At 43.7% G+C, this 23,153-nt stretch overlaps 2 protein-coding genes across 2 annotated transcripts; both read right to left on the bottom strand.

Annotated features, from left to right (window-relative positions):
* Positions 1 to 979: 979 nt before the first annotated feature.
* On the bottom strand, positions 980 to 7,962 carry LOC310905743 (coagulation factor X-like). The gene is made up of 6 exons (XM_083854417.1): positions 7,872 to 7,962; positions 6,269 to 6,382; positions 5,555 to 5,695; positions 3,686 to 3,936; positions 2,787 to 2,904; positions 980 to 2,009 (listed from the first exon to the last, which is right to left on the bottom strand). Exons 1-6 carry the CDS (start codon positions 7,945 to 7,947, stop codon positions 1,468 to 1,470), a joined length of 1,242 nt encoding a protein of 413 aa, XP_083710543.1. The 5' UTR covers positions 7,948 to 7,962; the 3' UTR covers positions 980 to 1,467.
* Positions 7,963 to 10,583: 2,621 nt separating this feature from the next.
* On the bottom strand, positions 10,584 to 23,103 carry F10 (coagulation factor X). The gene is made up of 8 exons (XM_083854416.1): positions 23,005 to 23,103; positions 20,676 to 20,836; positions 19,258 to 19,282; positions 16,920 to 17,033; positions 16,206 to 16,346; positions 13,626 to 13,876; positions 12,727 to 12,844; positions 10,584 to 11,949 (listed from the first exon to the last, which is right to left on the bottom strand). Exons 1-8 carry the CDS (start codon positions 23,081 to 23,083, stop codon positions 11,408 to 11,410), a joined length of 1,431 nt encoding a protein of 476 aa, XP_083710542.1. The 5' UTR covers positions 23,084 to 23,103; the 3' UTR covers positions 10,584 to 11,407.
* Between the last annotated feature and the right edge of the window lie 50 nt (positions 23,104 to 23,153).

Genomic DNA, 23,153 nt, shown 5'->3' with positions numbered 1-23,153 from the left:
ACATTCAAAAAAAAAAAAGAGTGTGCTTTAATTCCTCCTTCTGTTGCAGGCCCTAGGGCTGCTTATGACCTTTGATAGGAGTTCCAGAGGCAAGGAGATGTTTCAGTCATGTCCTCTCAGCATGGCAGAGATGCTGGCACAGAAAGTGCAGTGGACATAAAGTGATGCCTTCAGCTACCTCAACACCTTTACAGCCCACTTTGTGTTTTTCTTCAGTCCTCAAGCTCCACTTGAGTAGAAGAAAGCCCTTAGTATGAGCATGTAAGTAGGATTTGGGTAGGACCCAGACCTGAGGTTTTCCTTTGAAGAGGGATCTTTCACTCTGATTGAGCACAAGGCAAAGGATCCATGGGAAAAAGGACTTGAACAAGAATCCCGTGGACAGCAGAACTCAGGGAACAAACACTGCTGAGTAAACACTGAAGTAAGCCCACTGAGGAGTTATACAGGTCAAGACCACCAAGCTGGGGTAACTGACCTGCCCACTCACGTTCCTGCCCATAGTTAGTGCTGAATGCAGAGCTGTATTTTGAGTTTGTCAGTCTGCTTTGCTCATAGCACCTGCTATGCAAAATGAGCCAGTACCACTGAAAGCCTGAGAAAGAAGTAGCAGGTGTCTAATGGAGTTCACTGTTCCTCAGAGCACAGGGGAGCATAAGAGTTTGGAGAAGCCTTGGAAAAGCCATCAGAATTCTCAGGGGCACAGAGGCTGATGAGGCTTTGTTAGAAAAAACGCAACCAAAGGAGAACATAAAAGAAAGAATCTTTTATTTCAAATGCTGGTGTACATCAATGTTGGACCTAACAGAAACACCTAGAGCAATACACATGCAAGGAGTTTTCCAATCCTTAGCTGTATGCTAACCAGAACAGGACACAGAAAACAATGAATGTGCACATATATATTTTCTGATGAGCAGAGTGTACAAATTAAACTAGAGGGAAGTACAATCCTTACAAAGTAAGCCCCTCTTTAATTAGATGTGAGATTCCCTGTTCCCATTAATCTTCTGAATACATCTTAAGGTAGAAGCTAAACAACTCCAGGAAGGACAAACTCCCTGCTGGGCCAGATGGCTGCAATATAAGCATTAACTGAGTCCTGTCCTTCCTGCTTTCACTAAGACTAGTGACTCTTCAGAACATGTTTAGGAGCCTCCGGTAGGAGCACTGGTGTCAACAGGCAAGAACCAAAACAGACACTGATAAATAAGTAAAAGAAGCCAAAGACACCCCTCAGAAGCTTTTTCTTTGGGGGAAGTCCCTAATTCAACCAATTCTAAACACCTGCACAGTCCACAGAGATGTGCTTTGAAGCCACAAATAATACAAATGGAAGCAGATCATAGTGTTAAGGAATCAGACCTCAAAAAACAAAAAAATTAGCAGATGCGTGGGAAAAGAAAGTTTCCATTACCAGTCCTGCACCTTGGCAGCTAACAAAAAGGATCAAGGGACACACCACCACTACAAACTCATGACTGTTCTTACCCAACGCAGGAAGCGGGACAGTTTGGTATAGACACCATATTTGCCTTTTCTTGCACATCCTTCACCCCAGCTAACAATTCCAGTAACAAAATAAGTATCCTTATATCTGGTCACATGGGGGCCACCACTGTCTCCTTGGCAAGCATCTTTTTCTTCTGTGTCATAACCAGCACAAAACATATTCTCAGTTAATGGAAAGTTAGTGGATTGCTTGCAAGTGCTCCTATTAACATAGGGGACTTCAAGAACCTTCAATTTTTTTGGGAGTGGTCCACCATCAAATTCACGTCCAAAACCACTAACCCTCCCAGATTTTTGGTTCATCAAAACTTCATTAGCAAAGTCTGCTTTGGGGAGACATGCTGCAATGACGTACTCTGAAAACTTGATAGGTTCCTTCAGTTTTAACATGGCAATGTCATTATCGAAAGTGTCAGCAACAAACTTGGAGTGAACTATTATTTTGTCCACATTATGCATTGATTCAGATGGTTCTTTCTTCTCTCGGTCCACTTCACCTGTACAAGAGCATTAAAAGGATCATTAATATGGAGAAAGTATAAGGATTTAAGGAACAACCTTGACAGAGGCAGAGTAGTATAATCATTCTGAGTACTTTGCCAGGACCTTAGACCACAGAAGGAAACTGTAAACAGGTATGGCAATAGAAAATTGGCATATTTCAATTGGCAATTTCTTAGCAGCAACTGGGTCAGCTTTGGTCCTGGGACTTTGTCTATGGAGATTTTTGTACCACTTTATATAAAGGCATAAGCTGATTCAACTAAACTAATGCACCTTTGTGGGGAAGCTCTTATAGGTTCTTGAGCCTGGCTTAGAGAAGAGCACATGGTCTGGACTAACAGAGTGCAAAGATGAAGCTGTGTTGGTCCTGTGTCCTGGCTCAAAAGGGAAGCAATGATAAATCTGAGTTTGTTCTTTTGTGCTCTATTCAATGAGTCATAGCTTTGCTCAGAGTTCCAGCAGGAGCAAATCTGGATGCTTCGGAAGTGCCAGGAATGATGAGCTTCCTGCAGAAGCATTGCTCTGCTGAACATATTGATAGCCAACATTTCTAGAATATTTGACTGTAATCACTTGCTGGTAGAGAAGAATGAGAGGCACCTGTTGTTACAGTGCAGGATTCTTACAATATCAAGAAATTATAAAAAGCAGCAAAAAGGTAACAAACCTTAATGAATCATGAGTACACCTAACAGGAGATTTAGGTCACAGAAGGTTAGGCACAACAGATACTCCAACCTCAAGTAAAAGTAAAAGAAATAATCACTCACCAACAACAACTTTGATTTCTTTGGATTGGTTCATGCAATGAGCTGCAGTAAGTATAAAATTTTCATTCAGAATAGTTCCACCACAAAATTCTTCCCCTTCCTCGTTTAAAAGAACAGCCTGTGAAGCAAAAAAGGTAAGTGCAGAAGGAAAAAGTGCAGTTTAATGTTGATTAGCTGTAAAGGGGTAACTGATTTCTCTGGACACTACAGAGATGCTTCTTACTGCACCATGGACATGGCCCTCCAGGTCTCTCCTGTTATTGCATTCCCAGGTGCAGAGGCTACAGATTGACTTCTGCTGCTACAAAGAATCTCAATTGTCTTTATGTGAAGTTCACATTTGGCTTCCACAATACCCCACTCCCAGTGCTGAGTAATGCCCCTCAAGCACTGACTGACTGAGCAGGCAGAGTGCAGACTCCACATCACCCCATCCCTTGGACTTACCCCCACAAAGAATCTCCCAAATACAGGAATTCATTTTGGCTGGCCCAATCTCAAGAGTAAAACTGAGACATGAGGGTGTATTTGTGAAGCAAACCTTGGCTTTATCAGACGTGCATTCGGGTGTGCTGCCTGGGTGGATGGGCTCAGACAGAAGCAAAATGTAACCTGCAGAAATGGCCCGGGAGACCAGCATGGCCCAAAAGTTCTCTCTGGGGATAGGGTAGACAGCTCCATCACAAACAGCACAAAGCCTTTTGTTTTGACACTGTGAGGCTGCAGCTGGCAGAACAGCACATCCAGGTGCCCAGGGTCACACACTTCAGCTACATCTCGCTGCCACTGGCATGTGACATGGCTCACGTTCAGAAGGCAACCAGCTGGAAGGAGCCACTGCTCACCTTCCCTCAGAGATACGCTCTGCCCACGTGCTGGGCAAAACCCTCTCCATTTACCTGCCATGGGCATTGGCCAGGAGGACACTCATCCCCACCAGCTATCCTTGTATGGACATTTGGAGTCCTGCTGCCTGGTCTGTTGTCAGGTGGAGGGGTCGGGCTTTCTGTGGTAATTGCAAAGTCCTGCTCTGTGTTCATTTCATTTGCAGGAGGGTTTTCTTGATCACTTGTTCCATTGCTATAGTCAGCAGGTGAAAGAACAGACCTTTTTTTCCTTGCCATAAAAACTTTTCCACAAGGATATTTTACTGTAAAGAGAAGAACGTTAAAATTGAATATGGTTAGAAACATTGGCAGAAGAAGAAACTCCTTGGAAATACTATCTCACAATATATAGTGCCTCTTCCTCATTTTCCATACAATAACAAAGCCTTGGCACATGCAACGAAGGAAGAAGACCATATAGTTTGAAAAATGAGTGCTATTTTCTCATTGTGAAGCCTCTCTTTCAGCTTTCTTCTCATGGTCATGTTTTGGAAGTATTTAAAATTTCATACATCATCTTTAATTATTTACATTGATATATGAATGTAATTCCTCTAAATAAAATGTGCTTAATTTGGAAACTGAGTGAAGTGCTTTATTTTAGGAATAATACGGCTAATGACAGGAATTTGTTATTAGCTATAAAGTATAAAAAACTGATATGATATCTAAATGGTTGACTTACCCCTCCCCTCTGGCATTTTGAAATGCAAAAAAATTGTACATATATACATAATCATAATTATCCAATCTCTTCAGTTACGAGTTGATAATGTTAACTGCAATCTAAAATATGAATTTTTTGCAGTCTACTCTTTCATATGGCCTGTAAATGTTCCAGCAAAGATTCTTCCGTGATCATTTTTCTCAGTGTGGCCTCACCTTGAGTCCCATGTACAGTTTTTGGCATTTAAATATAAGAAAGATATAAAGCTCTTAGAGAGCATCCAAATAAGGGGAACAAAGACAGTGAAGGGCCTTGAGGGAAAGCTGTATGAGGGGTGGCTGAGGTCACTGGGTCTGTTCAGCCTGGAGAAGAGGAGACTGAGGGGAGACCTCATTGTAGTCTACAATTTTCTCCTGAGGGGAAGATGAGGGGCAGGCAGTGGTCGATTCTCTGTGATGACCAGGAATAGGACATGGATTCACAGAATCCTTTAGGCTGAGAAAGACCTCCAAGATCATTGAATTCCACCTTTGACAGGCCACCACCTTGTTAATCAGACTATAGCTCTAAGTGCCACATTTGGTTGTTTCTTGAAAATGGCCAGGGATGGTGACCCAAACCCTTCCCTGGGCAGTCCATTCCAGTACTGGATAGCCCTTTCTGTGAAGAAATGAGAGAGAATGGCAGGAAGCTGTGTCAGCAGAGGTTTAGGTTGGATATTAGAAAAAAGTTCTTTACCAAGAGGGTGGTTGGGCAGTGGAACAGGTCCCCCAGGGAAATGGTCAAGGTGCCAAGCCTGACAGAGTTCAAGAAGTGCTTGGACAGTGCTCTCAGGCACATGGAGTTATCCTTGGGATAGTCTAGTAATAGACCAGGAATTGGACATTGATGATCATTGAAGATTCTTTTCAAAACAGAATATTCTGTGATCTTACAATTTTTTATTCTCTTGTTAACAGCAGAATTTACTCTAACTGGCCTCACTGACAACCCTGTTTTTGAAAGAGCTCAAGATCACTTAGATTTTGATCCACTCCATCAGAGCACCTCACAAATGGAAGCTTTTGAAACATAAATCTCTTGGCCTCACTCTTGAGTCTAAGTCATGTAGGATACTGGTGGCTCAAAAGACATTCAGCTGTTAACCAAGACATCCCTTAACGGTGAAACAAGTCTCACCACCAGTGCTATTGGTTTAGCTCATGGCTTCGTACCTGTTGCGACACAGTGTTTGCCATCCTCTGCTAGAGCATACCCATCTGCACAGGAACACAACACATCCTTCCGTCCATCTCTTCGGACGCTGCAGAACTGCTCACAGTCCCCGTTGTTTATTCTGCAGAACTTTGGTATGACTACAGAAGACATGGTGGGAGAAAAACTAGATATAAACACTGACTTCACAGAAGATCTGTAAGGTCCCCAAAACAAAACACACTCTTTAAACACAATCTCTATCTCCACCTGCCAAGCACCTGAAGCATCTTTTAGGAATAACTGATGTGAGTGCTGAACATCAGCTTGTGCCTTACAAAGCAGCTGCATCCAGCCCACAAAACCTACTTGCCAAGTGCAAGTGGGCCCAGTGGCCATGGCATGGTGAGCTCAGAAAACCAGAGACAAATTGTCAGGGGAAGAATGAACAAAACACTAACAGAGAACATCTTTGTGTAAAGCCTCACATGATTCCTCCCTCCTGCCCTAAAAAAACTCAACTCCTTGTCACTCCCCTCAGTCCTGTGACTGAATCTCAGTTCCACACTCCCACTCTGACTTCTGGGCTAATGATACACCTTCCTGTGGCAAGGTCACGGTGGCACCTGTATGCCGCAGAAGTCAGCCCCTGGAAGGGTTTCCATGCAGAACATGCTTCCTTGCAAGGCTCCCTGGGAAGTTCCCCGCCACAGTTCTCCAAAGCAGAAACTTACCAAATTCACAGTTCTTGCCTTGATAACCATCCAAGCACGTGCAAGTGTAGGAACCAATTCCATCTTTACAGTGGCCCCCATAGTGACAAGGATTTGAACTGCACTGGTTCCCATCTACAAAAGCAAACGAAACCCCAAATTATCAGAAGCGTGTGAGCATTTTCAATGAACACAGAAGGGCTTTAGTTTTTTTAAGCCATCTTTCATCCTTCCTTTTAAAATATAGGTCATGTGAGTTGCCACATTCCAGATGGAACAAACAGTATAAATGCAATCATTCCAAACCTGCAATGATTCATCTATGTACCCTCAGTTTTGCAATCTCTTTTTGGTGGCCCCTGACTGAGAGTGTGTACGCAACCCTTTTTTTGTGGGAAGATAAAGTAATACATAGTGGTCAGAGTCTACATAACTTATAGTGAATCCTGTAAAACCAGACAGGACATTTCTACATTGCAACTACTGGCTAAAACTCATCAACTTTTATTTCCTTAAAGGTCATCTCAGGCCTTCCGCATGTCTTCTGTCTGCAGAGCTGTTCATTTAAAAACACAGATACTGGCATATTAAACAGAAGCTAATAAACCCCACAACTTTACAAAACATGCTAAATTCACATGAGCAGGCCAAACTTCTGTCGTGTACTGCTTAGAGCACCAAAATTTTTCCACTGTATCCACTGAGATAAAAGCTTGAGCTTGAAATTATTGCCTCTTACCTCACTGCCCACATCTATGCTGGCTTCTCAAGTTCTGCAGCCTTTCTTCCTTTCCCAGACGCAACTGGCTGACCTGACTCCAGGGCCCCAGCCACACATATCTCATAAACTCAGTTACATGGAGGACAGTGAGGTAATTCTGCATTTGGAGACACATTTCATGTAGCAGCTCTTTCTCCCACCGCATTCCATCCCTCCTCGGGTGCTCACTGACATGGTCTTTCCCATTTAGCGCTCTGCTGCAAAAAATGTGTTCCCCCTCACACATGTTCTCTGGGATGCACTGTTTCATAGAAGTAGTATAATATCCAGAAAAGTTACACTTCCTTAATAATTCATTGCTTTAGATAAGAAAAAAATTCAAATTCCTAAATGTTACCACCTATTCTGCCCCTGTTTGGAGCAGGGTCAGAATAGGTGGGACAATTTATTTTATCAAATATAGCTGTGACATTTGTGTGAAGAATTAGAAAATCACAGTGACATATGGGGTAGGGTTCTTGTTCTCTGCACAGTTAAATATTGTGGGCATCATTCTGTCCCTCAGCAGCTTACAAATGGATAGTAAGGATTGTTTAATTATCACATCTCTCGAGAATATAAAGAATAGCCCTTTAATTGTGCTGAGCATTTGAAAACACTACATATCAACATACTGACCCCATAATTTACACTGACACAATTGTCAGTCAAAAATGGAATTCCCCACGTGTCTGAGCCCTGAATATCATTACATTACAGCTATCAAAGAGAAACAAGGTGGGTGAGACAGCAGAGATACTGGGCGCTCACTCATGTCCCCTGCTCTGCAAAGCAAAGATATCGACAACTACCTGCATGGTTTAGGCAAAGCAGCACAAAGCCAAGTTAAAGCAAACACTCTACCTGTCTGCTTCATCTGAAGGAAAAGGAGGACAAAAGGAAGAAGCCACATTGTCCCACGATGACCTGCCATGACCATCCTCCAAGCTCACTGCGCATAACCTGCAGGGCTCTGGGGCAGCTGCTAAATGAGAAACACCACAGTGCAAAGGTCATTCACTCATGAGAAAACAAAACCTCTGAGAGCAAGTCTGCACTCAATGTCACAACGGCACAGTGTTAGGACACAAATAAGTGAGTGTGCTGCAGCAATGACACACTGACAGCTTTGTGCTGGCAGAGCACCTCCAGGAGGCTTTCTTCTAGAAATTTTGAAAAAAGCCTCTCTAAAGCAGCTAGACTATGCAGGCAGCAAGGAGCTAGAGTAAATGATCTGGCTCTTGCCCTAGTCCCAAAGAAGGCAGAACAACCAGAGCAAGAGCTTTGTGCCTCCTGTATGCTGGGCTGAAGAGGAAGGCACCCCAGAAATGAGGATGAATCAAGGCACCAAGTCTCCAGATCTTGGTAAGCACAGTTACCCACTAGCTCTGTCACAAGCACACTTGGACAGAGCACACCTTCAGATTCATCAATTTCCATCCCATTATGAATGTTGGGGGTGTTATTGTTTGAAAGCACAGCAGTGGGAGATCCCAAGTCAGAAATAAAATTTAATAGGAAGAATAAAATAAATGCAATAATACAGAAACACTGACAGAGTCAGAATACAACCTGCACCGTGTTGGTCAGGGTGTTGGTGGCAGTCAGATTAAATGGTGGCTGCAGTCCTCTTGAAGTGACAGATATGGTTCTGTTGAAGCAGTGATCCTGTAGAAGGGTTTGATCTTCCTCTGAAAGTCCAGTGGCGGTTATAGAGCTCTTGTCCTCTGGGAATTCAGAGAGTAAGTTTGACTGTGGTGTTCAAAACCTCAGATTATATCCAGGTTAGGAATGCTTGGTTCCTTCCCGTGGGTTCTGCATTTCACAATGGGATGATGCAATTTTATCAGTCATGCAGTGAGACTCAGTGGCCCATTAACAGAAGATATCCTCTGGAGTTATCGGAGATGAGTGATGAAGGAGATAAAGAACACTGGCTTACCTGGTTTTAACAACTTACGAAGATGGTGATAGAATACATACTTTTGGGTACATCTTACATTGTAACTTAAGGGCGTTATGGGGTCTATGTGCTGTTTCCTCTTGTTTAAACCACTCCAAGGGGACAGCTCTTGACATGGCATTGTGGTCCGGGAATCAGGCTATGGAAGACAATCCTGCCAGGTTTGTCACCTGCACCAGAGAGCACTACACAGAAGGCTTGTTCTTGCCATGCCAGTGCAAAGGCACAAAGGCATGATCCTAAGAGTTAGACTTGGCTTGTACTGCTAACCTGGAAAAATTGCCAAGGACACCCAGCCGAACTTACTGAACCAACAAAGGATCAAGTTGATCTCTATTATAATTTTGGAATGTTGGCCAAGGTTGCAGGGAAGAAGCCTGTTGGACACTGAGCCTGCTGCAGTGTGGTTTCCTCACATACTGTAGGACACTCTAACAAAGCGCTGCTGCTCCATATTTCTTCAGGGCAGCCCCCATCATGATGCACACCTGATAGCTACTTACATCTCCCACTCTGGAACGCAACTGGCATCAGAGACTGCACTGCTCCCCTGGGAAAATCTACTGCAGGGCTTATCTAGTCACAGGGCTTACTGACCATCCTTCTTTTCTTCCCTTAAGTCTCACAACTGTCTTTTCATTGAAGGCAGAAGAAGACGGAGCAGTACGTGGTAGCTTAGACCTCTCTGTCCACCATCCAAATCTGTCCACCAGATTTTTCCTAAGCCAGCCGTGTCTGCTTGCCAGGACAAGTTCTGGTACCTTAAAATCCACCAGTTTACTCAGCAGCTGTGTGCAGTGTCCCTTTCCTGGATTCTGCAGTCTGTTCCAATTTTGCTGTGTGAAATGACTCCCTAATCATTGGTCTACATTCAAAAAAAAAAAGAGTGTGCTTTAATTCCTCCTTTTGTTGCAGGCCCTAGGGCTGCTTATGACCTTTGATAGGAGTTCCAGAGGCAAGGAGATGTTTCAGTCATGTCCTCTCAGCATGGCAGAGATGCTGGCACAGAAAGTGCAGTGGACATAAAGTGATGCCTTCAGCTACCTCAACACCTTTACAGCCCACTTTGTGTTTTTCTTCAGTCCTCAAGCTCCACTTGAGTAGAAGAAAGCCCTTAGTATGAGCATGTAAGTAGGATTTGGGTAGGACCCAGACCTGAGGTTTTCCTTTGAAGAGGGATCTTTCACTCTGATTGAGCACAAGGCAAAGGTTCCATGGGAAAAAGGACTTGAACAAGAATCCCGTGGACAGCAGAACTCAGGGAACAAACACTGCTGAGTAAACACTGAAGTAAGCCCACTGAGGAGTTATACAGGTCAAGACCACCAAGCTGGGGTAACTGACCTGCCCACTCACGTTCCTGCCCATAGTTAGTGCTGAATGCAGAGCTGTATTTTGAGTTTGTCAGTCTGCTTTGCTCACAGCACCTGCTATGCAAAATGAGCCAGTACCACTGAAAGCCTGAGAAAGAAGTAGCAGGTGTCTAATGGAGTTCACTGTTCCTCAGAGCGCAGGGGAGCATAAGAGTTTGGAGAAGCCTTGGAAAAGCCATCAGAATTCTCAGGGGCACAGAGGCTGACGGGGCTTTGTTAGAAAAAACGCAACCAAAGGAGAACATAAAAGAAAGAACCTTTTATTTCAAATGCTGGTGTACATCAATGTTGGACCTAACAGAAACACCTAGAACAATACATATCCAAGGAGTTTTCCAGTCCTTAGCTGTACACAATCCAGAAAAGACACAGAAAACAATGAATGTGCACATATATATTTTCTGATGAGCAGAGTGTACAAATTAAACGAGAGGGAAGTAATATAAATCCTTATAAAGGGAATCCTTTTAAAGTAAGCCCCTGTTTAATGAGTTGCTCTGATCTGAGCAGGGCATTTGATGGAACATATGGTTATTTAGCATCACACATTGGTTAATTAATTTTGTCTCAGTCTTTGCCATGCAAGATTCCTTGCTCCCTTAATCTTCTGAATACATCTTAAGGTAGAAGCTAAACAACTCCAGGAAGGACAAACTCCCTGCTGGGCCAGATGGCTGCAATATAAGCATTAACTGAGTCCTGTCCTTCCTGCTTTCACTATGACTAGTGACTCTTCAGAACATGTTTAGGAGCCTCCGGTAGGAGCACTGGTGTCAACAGGCAAGAACCAAAACAGACACTGATAAATAAGTAAAAGAAGCCAAAGACCCCACTCAGGAGCCTTTTCTTTGGGGGAAGTCCCTAATTCAACCAATTCTAAACACCTGCACAGTCCACAGAGATGTGCTTTGAAGCCACAAATAATACAAATGGAAGCAGATCATAGTGTTAAGGAATCAGACCTCAAAAAACAAAAAAATTAGCAGATGCGTGGGAAAAGAAAGTTTCCATTACCAGTCCTGCACCTTGGCAGCTAACAAAAAGGATCAAGGGACACACCACCACTACAAACTCATGACTGTTCTTACCCAACGCAGGAAGCGGGACAGTTTGGTATAGACACCATATTTGCCTTTTCTTGCACATCCTTCACCCCAGCTAACAATTCCAGTAACAAAATAAGTATCCTTATATCTGGTCACATGGGGGCCACCACTGTCTCCTTGGCAAGCATCTTTTTGCTCTGTGTCATAACCAGCACAGAACATGTTCTCTGTTATGGCTAAGTTAGTGGATTGCTTGCAAGTGTTCCTATTAACATAGGGGACTTCAAGAACCTTCAGTTTTTTGGATGTTCGTCCGCCTTCAAATTCACGTCCAAAACCACTAACCCTCCCAGATTTTTGGTTCATCAAAACTTCATTAGCAAAGTCTGCTTTGGGGAGACATGCTGCAATGACGTACTCTGAAAACTTGATAGGTTCCTTCAGCTTTAACAAGGCAATGTCATTATCGTAAGTCTCAATAATAAATTTGGAATGAACAAGTATTTTGTCCACATTATGCATTGATTCAGATGGTTCTTTCTTCTCTCGGTCCACTTCTCCTGTACAAGAGCATTAAAAGGATCATTAATATGGAGAAAGTATAAGGATTTAAGGAACAACCTTGACAGAGGCAGAGTAGTATAATCATTCTGAGTACTTTGTCAGGACCTTAGACCACAGAAGGAAACTGTAAACAGGTATGGCAATAGAAAATTGGCATATTTCAATTGGCAATTTCTTAGCAGCAACTGGGTCAGCTTTGGTCCTGGGACTTTGTCTATGGAGATTTTTGTACCACTTTATATAAAGGCAAAAGCTGATTCAACTAAACTAATGCACCTTTGTGGGGAAGCTCTTACAGGTTCTTGAGCCTGGCTTAGAGAAGAGCACATGGTCTGGACTAACAGAGTGCAAAGATGAAGCTGTGTTGGTCCTGTGTCCTGGCTCAAAAGAGAAGCAATGATAAATCTGAGTTTGTTCTTTTGTGCTCTATTCAATGAGTCATAGCTTTGCTCAGAGTTCCAGCAGGAGCAAATCTGGATGCTTTGGAAGTGCCAGGAATGATGAGCTTCCTGCAGAAGCATTGCTCTGCTGAACATATTGATAGCCAACATTTCTAGAATATTTGACTGTAATCACTTGCTGGTAGAGAAGAATGAGAGGCACCTGTTGTTACAGTGCAGGATTCTTACAATATCAAGAAATTATAAAAAGCAGCAAAAAGGTAACAAACCTTAATGAATCATGAGTACAACTAACAGGAGATTTAGGTCACAGAAGGTTAGGCACAACAGATACTCCAACCTCAAGTAAAAGTAAAAGAAATAATCACTCACCAACAACAACTTTGATTTCTTTGGATTGGTTCATGCAATGAGCTGCAGTAAGTATAAAATTTTCATTCAGAATAGTTCCACCACAAAATTCTTCCCCTTCCTCGTTTAGAAGAACAGCCTGTGAAGCAAAAAAGGTAAGTGCAGAAGGAAAAAGTGCAGTTTAATGTTGATTAGCTGTAAAGGGGTAACTGATTTCTCTGGACACTACAGAGATGCTTCTTACTGCACCATGGACACGGCCCTCCAGGTCTCTCCTGTTATTGCATTCCCAGGTGCAGAGGCTACAGATTGACTTCTGCTGCTACAAAGAATCTCAATTGTCTTTATGTGAAGTTCACATTTGGCTTCCACATTACCCCACTCCCAGTGCTGAGTAATGCCCCTCAAGCACTGACTGACTGAGCAGGCAGAGTGCAGACTTCACATCACCCCATCCCTTGGACTTACCCCCACAAAGAATCTCCCAAATACAGGAATTCATTTTGGCTGGCCCAATCTCAAGAGTAAAACTGAGACACGAGGGTGTATTTGTGAAGCAAACCTTGGCTTTATCGGACGTGCATTCGGGTGTGCTGCCTGGGTGGATGGGCTCAGACAGAAGCAAAATGTAACCTGCAGAAATGGCCCGGGAGACCAGCATGGCCCAAAAGTTCTCTCTGGGGATAGGGTAGACAGCTCCATCACAAACAGCACAAAGCCTTTTGTTTTGACACTGTGAGGCTGCAGCTGGCAGAACAGCACATCCAGGTGCCCAGGGTCACACACTTCAGCTACATCTCGCTGCCACTGGCATGTGACATGGCTCACGTTCAGAAGGCAACCAGCTGGAAGGAGCCACTGCTCACCTTCCCTCAGAGATACGCTCTGCCCACGTGCCGGGCAAAACCCCCTCCATTTACCTGCCATGGGCATTGGCCAGGAGGACACTCATCCCCACCAACTATCCTGGTATCGACATATGGAGTCTTGCTGCTTGTTCTGTTGTCAGGTGGAGGGGTTGGGCTTTCAGTGGTAATTGCAAAGTCTTCCTCTGTGCTCGTTTCATTTGCAGGAGGGTTTTCTTGATCACTTGTTCCATTGCTATAGTCAGCAGGTGAAAGAACAGACCTTTTTTTCCTTGCCACAAAAACTTTTCCACAAGGATATTTTACTGTAAAGAGAAGAATTCTAAAATTGATGATGGAGAAAAACACCAGCATAAGAGAAAACTTCTTGGAAATGCCAAGGAAGCAGAGCGATTTAGTATCGCTGTTATGTGTTAACACAGTTTGGTTTTTAGTTAAAAACTAATATGGAATATTGCCCTGTCAGGAACTTAGAGTTGTTTTAGAAAAACAGGGACCTATCAGAAGCCAGTTCTTAGCTACTGGCATATGGTTTGACCATTGAGAAAGTTGCAGGTGACTTTTGGTAATACCTATACAGAGCTGAGACTTTGTCTGAGCCTCCTTTTCCATTCCAGCCAGTTGAACAGGTAACACCGAGTCAGGCCGTGCTGTTGGCCGGCCGTGCCCTGCTGCTTTCCCTGCTCCCGGGGAGCGGAACCAGCCCAAGGCCTGTCGGGCTCCATCGCCTCCCAGCACCCGAGGAGAGGCTGCAGTTTAACATCAGCTCATTTTAAAGCCTATCCTAAGCTGGCTGAGCCAAGAGGGAGCTGGGCAGGCCGGGCCCCCTGATAACACCACTGGGCTCGGTTGGGCCCGGCCTGCCCCAGTTGTCACCGAGGGCTGTGCGGGGTACCTGGACCCTCCTGCGGCGCCTCCCCAGCAGAGAGGAAACGAAAGGGGAAAGGGGAAAGGGGAAAGGGGAAAGGGGAAAGGGGAAAGGGGAAAGGGGAAAGGGGAAAGGGGAAAGGGGAAAGGGGAAAGGGGAAAGGGAAAGGGAAAGGAAAGGAAAGGAAAGGAAAGGAAAGGAAAGGAAAGGAAAGGAAAGGAAAGGAAAGGAAAATGCCCGGCCCGGCCGCTTTGAGGGGCTGCCTGGCGGGGATCACACATCCATCACAGGCCTAGGCAGATATAACCTTGTCCTGACAAAATGAAGCTTCCTAGGCTTAACTCTTCCTTGAAAGAAAGAAGAAAGGGACACAGTGAATGCAGAGAAGACACAGCATGAAGTTAGTGGAGTGAGAGTCAAAGGACTAATTGGAAAAAGAGATTGAAGAAGTGGACATTTTTAGCTGGACTTCTCTGGTGTAAATCATTGAGAAATTGACTATTTCTTGTAATATCATAATGCTGTTTGGGGGAATGCTAGTTCTAGTCAAAAGTCGTGGATTGATATATTTGAGATTTAATTGAGAATTTTGAACAGAGTAAGCCCCTTGCTCTTGGGGTAAAAGGAGGTCTCAGCCTTTGAGATGAAGATGGTTTTAGAGAGAAAGTGATTTGAGGCCCTTGGCCCCTTGGGTAAAAAGGAGGTTTCCATTTCTTTTGAGATAGAGACAATTTTAGAGATAGAAGAAGAGAACCCTTGTTTTATACTAGAAGAAGCGTTCTTAAATGGTACTCCAAATACACTGAGAGGTCTGTGAGTCGCCAGAGGAAAGGCTGCTAATAGGTGGGACTGCACAATCTGCAAAAATTCCAGGTAGCTGCAGATTTGTGACATTTGGAGCCATCAGACTTTTGTTTCAGACGGTGAATGTCTCCATAGGACTCTAGAGAGACTCCTCTCCCAAAGTGATGAAAGATTATGTTTAAAGGGTGAAACTGACTGAAAATCACAAGTTGTGCCTCTCTATGTTGTTGGTGAGAAAGTGAACAGTTTGTGGGAGGAGAAGTATTTTGGAAGTTTCATTTGTTTTTTCTTTTTTCTCTTCTAGTGTATATTAATAAAAACTATCTGTTTACTTTTAAGTTGGCTCTATTTTACCTTTTCTTCCTAATCCTTTCTCACAGCAGAAAGACATTAAACCACTACACTAAATTTGGCAAACAGAAACAGAGGTGAACGTGAAACCACTACAATCGCTCACAAGAGCAATTTGTTATTTTTTAAAGGATATAACAAACAACATCCCGGGCATATGTTTGACATCTCTGACCAGTCTTTTTATTAGAGTGCAAAAATGCACAAGTGTAAGCAGCATTAATTACAATTATTTAATGTTTCAAGTTTCTATAAAAAGAAAGGTTTAGAAAAGAAATGTTTCGCAGGCTGCTATTTTATGTGGCTTGTAAGTATTTAAGAAAATCAGTTATTACTGCAATTACTTTTCTCTGGACAACAGTGGAATTTACTCTGGTAATTTACTGAGAGGCACCTTGTAAAGGGTCCAAATCACATAGATTGTGATCCAATCCATCACAGAACCTCACAAATGGAAGCTTTTGAAACATAAATCTCTTGGCCTCACTCTTGAGTCTAAGTCATGTAAGATACTGGTGGCTCAAAAGACATTCAACTGTTAACCAAGACATCCCTTAACGGTGAAACAAGTCTCACCACCAGTGCTATTGGTTTAGCTCATGGCTTCGTACCTGTTGCGACACAGTGTTTGCCATCCTCTGCTAGAGCATACCCATCTGCACAGGAACACAACACATCCTTCCGTCCATCTCTTCGGACGCTGCAGAACTGCTCACAGTCCCCGTTGTTTATTCTGCAGAACTTTGGTATGACTACAGAAGACATGGTGGGAGAAAAACTAGATATAAACACTGACTTCACAGAAGATCTGTAAGCTCCCCAAAACAAAACACACTCTTTAAACACAATCTCTATCTCCACCTGCCAAGCACCTGAAGCACCTTTTAGGAATAACTGATGTGAGTGCTGAACATCAGCTTGTGCCTTACAAAGCAGCTGCATCCAGCCCACAAAACCTACTTGCCAAGTGCAAGTGGGCCCAGTGGCCATGGCATGGTGAGCTCAGAAAACCAGAGACAAATTGTCAGGGGAAGAATGAACAAAACACTAACAGAGAACATCCTTGTGTAAATCCTCACACGATTCCTCCTTCCTGCCCTAAAAAACCTCAACTCCTTGTCACTCCCCTTGGTCCTGTGACTGAACCTCAGTTCCACACTCCCACTCTGACTTCTGGGCTAATGATACACCCTCCTGTGGCAAGGTCACGGTGGCACCTGTATGCCGCAGAAGTCAGCCCCTGGAAGGGTTTCCATGCAGAACATGCTTCCTTGCAAGGCTCCCTGGGAAGTTCCCCGCCACAGTTCTCCAAAGCAGAAACTTACCAAATTCACAGTTCTTGCCTTGATAACCATCCAAGCATGTGCAAGTGTAGGAACCAATTCCATCTTTACAGTGGCCCCCATAGTGACAAGGATTTGAACTGCATTGGTTCCCATCTACAAAAGCAAACAAAACCCCAAATTATCAGAAGCGTGTAAGCATTTTCAATGAACACAGAAGGGCTTTAGTTTTTTTAAGCCATCTTTCATCCTTCCTTTTAAAATATAGGTCATGTGAGTTGCCACATTCCAGACAGAACAAACAGTATAAATGCAATCATTCCAAACCTGCAATGATTCATCTATGTACCCTCAGTTTTACAATGTCTTTTTGGTGGCCATTCTATTATGATGCATACGCAAGCCTTTTTTTGTGGAAAGTTAAAGAGATTAGCTCAGTTGGTTAGAGTATGGTGCTAATATGGACAGGCTTGCAGATTTGATCCCTGTATGGGCCAGTCATTTAAGAATGATCAGTGACTCAATGATCTTTGTGGGTTCTCCCAACTCAGAATATTCTTTGATACTGTGATTGCGGTCAGAATATACATACAGTGAAGCCTGTAAGAGCTGACAGGACATTCCTTTATTGCAATTACTGTCTAAAGATACTGAATTTCTGGGCCCTTGCATTTCCCTATAGTTTCTGCTCTGTTTCATACAAAATTCTGGATATCCAGCAAAGTGATGCTTGATAATTTGCTGCTTTAGATCACATGCCCTTATGCCCCTATTTTGCCACTTGTTCTGCCTCTCTTTGGAGCAGCTGAAACAGCAATGCCCATGGCAGAAACAATATTCAAGAAGCTACTCATCCTAAGGATCCAGCATGCTCCCTGTGTGGTATTGGTATTTCTGGACTTAGAAATGACCTCATCTGCTGCAGCTTTGCCTGCCACAGAGAACAGTTGCTGGGCTTTGTGTACTGCACCCAGACATCAAGATCCCTCTTCTACCTGCATGTGGCCAGAATCAATAGCTCTCCAAATGCTCCAGCCATGGAGGCTCTGGAAACTGATGTCCATGCTTAACAGAGGGAAGGCAAGACCAACATTAACCAAAAAAAAGAGACACACTGAATGTCTACATCATAACTTCTTGTTTCTGCTTCCTCTGCAGTGCCACAGCACTCTATTCTGTAGTGATCTTAGCTAAGCAGCATCCTATTGTTAAAAAACATACTTTAGTCTTACCCTACACTGTAGTTATAGCTGTAGTAATGAGTTTTATATAATATTGCATTAATTGCAGAATGCCCTACTAAAAAAGGAAGCAAGAACAAATTGTTCTAGTAACTTGGCTGAATGTAGCTGTGGTTTTCAATACTTCTGAATACCCATAAGGTAATTGTGGACTGTGGTTTAAAATGTATGAAAACTAACATTTTTGCTAAGAGCATTGGCACTGATATTCTGCTGCTTGTATTCTCATGAGAAAATGGCCTGAAATATTCCAATCCTGTTTACTGTAACACTGACACAGGCTTTGCTTGAAATTTTCATCTGTAGGTTGCAGAGTTCAGCCACTGCTTAGAGGATTGTGAAAGTCTGTGTCTTCATTTTTCTGCAGATTCCAAAAGAAAAAGCTGAGCTGTCCTTGTTCAACATTTTTGAGATACTCCTCCCAGAGTGCAAACCAGACATATACTTTCTGGAGAACATGTTAACAAACACTAATACATTAACAATCTGTCCCTGCACAGTGCTTACAAACACCAGAACCCTAATTAAAAAAACCTCATATATTTGGATAAAAAACCACCAGAAAACAGTTAGGTAGTATCTGCTGATCTACTGGCATATTTTCTTTGAATGCCGAACAGCTCCGTAAAAAACTGTAAAAACCAAAAAATGCACTTTAACACAGGAATCAAAAACACTTCGGCATTGAAGGTAACAGGAAACTGGCAAATGACTAAGCAAAGCAATTTAATTTCATGTTGGTTACGGCATTTAAGAGACACCCTCATCTGTGACTCTTTGCATTTTGAACTCTCCCATCTAGGGCTGCCCCTCTGAAGGAAAATTATCTGGCAGTCCCACAGACAGTTTCTGCTTCTCACTGTCTTTTGTGTGCAAAGGACCGCTGTTCTTTTGAGAGGACAAAGGTCAGCCCAGCAACTGGAGACAGCTGAACCTTGCCTTCAAATGAAGCAATTGGGTTCAAGTAACAGCAGGCAGTAAATCAGATTCCTTTTTCAGAGGAAACACAACATGAGGGTGTCCCAGAGTGAAAAGAGAGGAAGCAAGGGAGCAGGAAGGGGTTATTTAAGAGGTGCATCCTTTCAAACCTGGCAATAATGAAGCTTAATCTACTAAACAAACATAGAGTGTTTTCTTACCTACATAGATGTTCCAGAATTCCTCCTACAGGTAAGTGTGGGAAATGGAGAAAAAAAAGGAAGTAGACAAGAATTACTGAATTCCTCAGAAAAATACTAGACTTTTCATACACAGGATACTTGCAGCTAACAATTGTTAAAATAAATATTTACATTATAGATACATACAGTGCCTTGCAGCCCACCATTACTCTTTAATAACTTAAAACCATATGATCCATACAGTGTCAAGCTCTACAGAAACAAGTCTCATGCATTTTTCAGAAGTATCTGAAACTCCTAAGAGTTTTTCCAGTGTGACTCATTCAGCATATACCACTTGTTTTCTTGCATAACTATCTTTCCACCAGTTTTGTCTGAATTTACTCATATTCCTGTAATGCCAAATTCTCATCTTGATGCCCAGCCTGTACTCCCATCAATCAGGACCTCACAAATCCTGACATTTAAAAATATTTTGTCTGATTTGTGTTCGCCTTTCTGTCTGCACAGAGGACTCCAGGATGCTGTTTGTCCATACAGTCCTTTCCAGTGACATCTAGTCACCAGGCAGAACAGGCTGTGCTGGTTCTGCCATAGGTAAGTTAACATTTATGATCTGAAGTACACAGGCGATGCACCCATAAATCCCCATCCAGGACACCTCAGGGCTGCTCCAAGAACATTCTGGCCACCAAGTAATGATAAAGAGAAGTGAGTCTGGCCTTAGATCCAGTTTCAAGGTAGTTCTAAACAGCCACACAACTACAGGCTGTGTTTGCAATACCACCTTTTCTACTTACTCCAGTCCACACAGCTGCCCCGTAACTTTAACTTTCCCTTCAGCTTGGGAACAAATCACATTTCTGTCTAAAGTTAAGCAAGCCATTGGGGTAGGGCTGGTGACACAAGAGTCATACAAACTTCATTCCAATCAACATTAAGACATTTAAGAACTGTTCACAGTATACATTCTCTCAATTTAGATAAAGAGAGCTACAAAATTACAAGAAAAGCTGCTTGAGATAAGTTCAGTAAAATTCCCTCATGAGGCTCCATTTGCCTTCTCCGAATTCCTGTGGACTGCCTTGATCGCAGCCATGGCACTTAGGTATGTAACCCAGATAGGGTGAACGTATTTTCAACACTGATAACAACAAAGCCATTGAAGGCCAAATAGCTTTCAATGGCAACTAAAAAGATCAGAACAGGTAAAAGAATGGAGGATTTCACATGGGCTGGCCATGCAAGAGCTAAATTAAGACTATTATGGGATGATTATTGCCTTATCAATTCCACACACAGTAAATCACTATTTTGTATTTGTGTTAAGTAATTGGGATCAACTTGTGAGTTTTGATGCCCAGCTCAAAGGACTTGAATAGCAGTTTTTAAACATTAAATAGATAAACCTATGTTTCATATTAATTCATCCTTACAGTTTTCTCCTGGTCTTCAAAAGCTTCTCTTGCTTCTTCTTTTGAGCAGCGCTCCTCATTGCATTCTCTTTCAATATTCCCTTTCTTCAATTCCTCAAGGAAAGAGTTAGCACGTCTTACTCTTTCCAAAAACTTGTTGGCATTTTCTTTCTTGATGAACACTAGATAGCAGAGAAAAATAAAGGCGGGTAACATTTGGTGGTGGAAGAGTCATGGCAAATGAGTGAAGCAGAAACAAAGCCAAAACAGACCACACTACTACCTGTACGCAACATTACCTGTGAGATTAGTCCTCACACAGTCTGATAGATCTCAGGATCTCTCAGAGTAGTCTCTCTGACAATCAGTAGCCTCAGAACAAAATGTAAGACCCCAAAATTTTCTCCTACTCTTTTAAATCTTGAAAAGTTGCCAGTGAGAGTTTATAGTTCTGCTGCTCCTGCTCAAGACTCAGTATTAAACAGAATGCCTTTCCCTGAATGCTAGGGAGATTACATTCCTTGATTTGTTTTTAAAGCTGACCACCAGGCAACACTACTGACTGCTCCGGGGGCTTGTGTTGCAGAAACTAAATGCCACTCAAGATGCAGCAATGTATCTTCTAGCAGCTGGAAAAAGCCCATGTATGAGTTCTATTGCTCTTCACCACTCCAAATCCCACTGCACTGCCCTGGGATCTTCCTGCCCTCTTAACAGCATCTCCCTGTAGAAATGTTCCTGCCTTCCTGATTTATGTGCATGTAGAGCTCAGGCAGCTGCCTTATAAGATTTTACAAAGAGCAGGAGTAAATGAGCATCAGCTTTAGCAGGAATGTACGGCCTGAAGTCAGTTTGCTGAGTTGTTTTATTTCTGAAAAGCTTGGTGTCACGGAAGCCTGAAACCTGCTGCCTTCAAGATTCAAGTAGCTGTTGATTTAAATTGGAGGATCAGAGACATTAAACCATTAAACAGAGACATTAAACCATTAAACTCATTGGCAGGCACTTGCCTCTGTGAACAGTAGCATTACTGTCCAGTGACTTGTGCAGAAGTCACCAGGCAGGAAAAACAAAAACAACACTGGAGTAAGTAAGTTGTCAATCTCCCTGTAAAGAGTATATGTTCTAGGAAAGTGTGAAGAGTTTGGAAGCTGGCATTTAATCAAGTTCTATCACCTGGAATTTACATTGAGGAAATACTTTCCAATCACAGGCTGGAGAGTGGAAGAGTGTGCTACAGATGTGACTTCAAGGACTGTAGCTTATGCACACTGGGAGGCCTGCACATTCCTTTTGGAGCATTCTTCATGCAGCTTAAGTCAGTAATTGTATACCCTAATATCCTCCAAGTGAGCACAAAGGAGACTTATTCTGCTTTCACTGAAATTGGTGGATTTCAGGGAGACAAGTTCTGTTTGTGTTATTTATATTAAGCAATCCCACACATAATTTGAAGCCCCACTTACTTTGAAAAGGCTTCTCTCAAGGAAGTTTTACAGAAAGCACTTTTAACTTGCAGATCAGCAACTGTTAGTTCATTCACCCACTATCTTATTTGCCCTTAAATCCCCTTCTTCAGTGACAGGACACAGCCGGTGGGGTTATCACCTCTATATTCCTTTCCTTTCACGCCACTCATATAAGCGGATGTTTTTGTAAACTTGAACTAGCCTCTTTCTGAGGCTGCTCATTCTTTTTTCCTTGTCATGATAGCACTCTATCATACTCCCTTCTCCAGAGACATCAAGAAGCAACAGGCATTGGTCAACCGAAGCATGATATTCCAGAAACATGCCCTAGACCTTGTTTTAAACCCCAAGTAGTCAGACTCACTGAAGGAAAAGTTAACAGCTTTTGAAAAGTTCTTTGCTGATGCTGCCTTTGCCTTGTACTTGGACAGGCACTGAGGGCAGCGGGACCTGCTCCCCGCTGTGCCCCAGCTCCTCCACGGCCAAGCGCATCCAACCGAGACTTGGCCAGGTTTCCCCTCACACGAGAGCACCTCGGGTGCGAGGACAGCTGTCCTCCGGTGCGAGCGGCGGGCAATCCCGCTTTCCTGCACCGTCCCCGAGATGCTCCCAGCAGCTCCCTGCCCCCGAAGCTCAGCTCCCCGCTTTACGGCGGTGTCGGGGCGGGCACAGGTGCTGATAAGCCCCGAACCTGCCGGGGAAGACGAGCCCTGGGGGGGCCGCTCCCCTTCCCCGCGGCGGCGGCTCCTCTCCCGGTGCGCGCCCCCGGCCTGCGGCATCCATCCGCCCCCGGCGTTCACCGGCAGCCCCCGCCTCCCCCCGAGGACTGTGGGGAAGGGAGATTCCCCCCTCCCGAAAACATGGGAAAGGTGCCGCCTTACCGCCTTCCTGAGCGCGGAGCTCGGCGGCGCAGAGCGGCAGGAGCAGCAGGAGCGGCAGGAACGGCGGGCGCCCGGCCATGGCAGCGCCCGCACGGCACGGGCGGGACACACGGACGGGACGGACGGACGGGACACACGGGCGGGACACA

Source organism: Zosterops lateralis (assembly GCF_965231275.1).
Source record: "Zosterops lateralis genome assembly, chromosome: 2".
Lineage (NCBI taxonomy): Eukaryota > Metazoa > Chordata > Aves > Passeriformes > Zosteropidae > Zosterops > Zosterops lateralis.
Note: the sequence above shows the minus strand (reverse complement) of the source record. Positions and strands in the feature narration are given on the sequence as shown.

Bases quoted from the DNA above. Each gene is read 5' to 3' on its own strand.
- LOC310905743 (XM_083854417.1), bottom strand. From the start codon at position 7,947: ATGGTCATGGCAGGTCATCGTGGGACAATGTGGCTTCTTCCTTTTGTC. The intron at 6,383-7,871 runs GTAGAGTGTTTG...TTGCTTTTGTAG, and splicing joins CCTTCAGATGAAGCAGACAG to ATGGGAACCAGTGCAGTTCA. The intron at 2,010-2,786 runs GTGAGTGATTAT...GCTCTTGTACAG, and splicing joins AGAAATCAAAGTTGTTGTTG to GTGAAGTGGACCGAGAGAAG.
- F10 (XM_083854416.1), bottom strand. From the start codon at position 23,083: ATGGCCGGGCGCCCGCCGTTCCTGCCGCTCCTGCTGCTCCTGCCGCTC. The intron at 20,837-23,004 runs GTAAGGCGGCAC...TCTGCTATCTAG, and splicing joins GCTCCGCGCTCAGGAAGGCG to TGTTCATCAAGAAAGAAAAT. The intron at 11,950-12,726 runs GTGAGTGATTAT...GCTCTTGTACAG, and splicing joins AGAAATCAAAGTTGTTGTTG to GAGAAGTGGACCGAGAGAAG.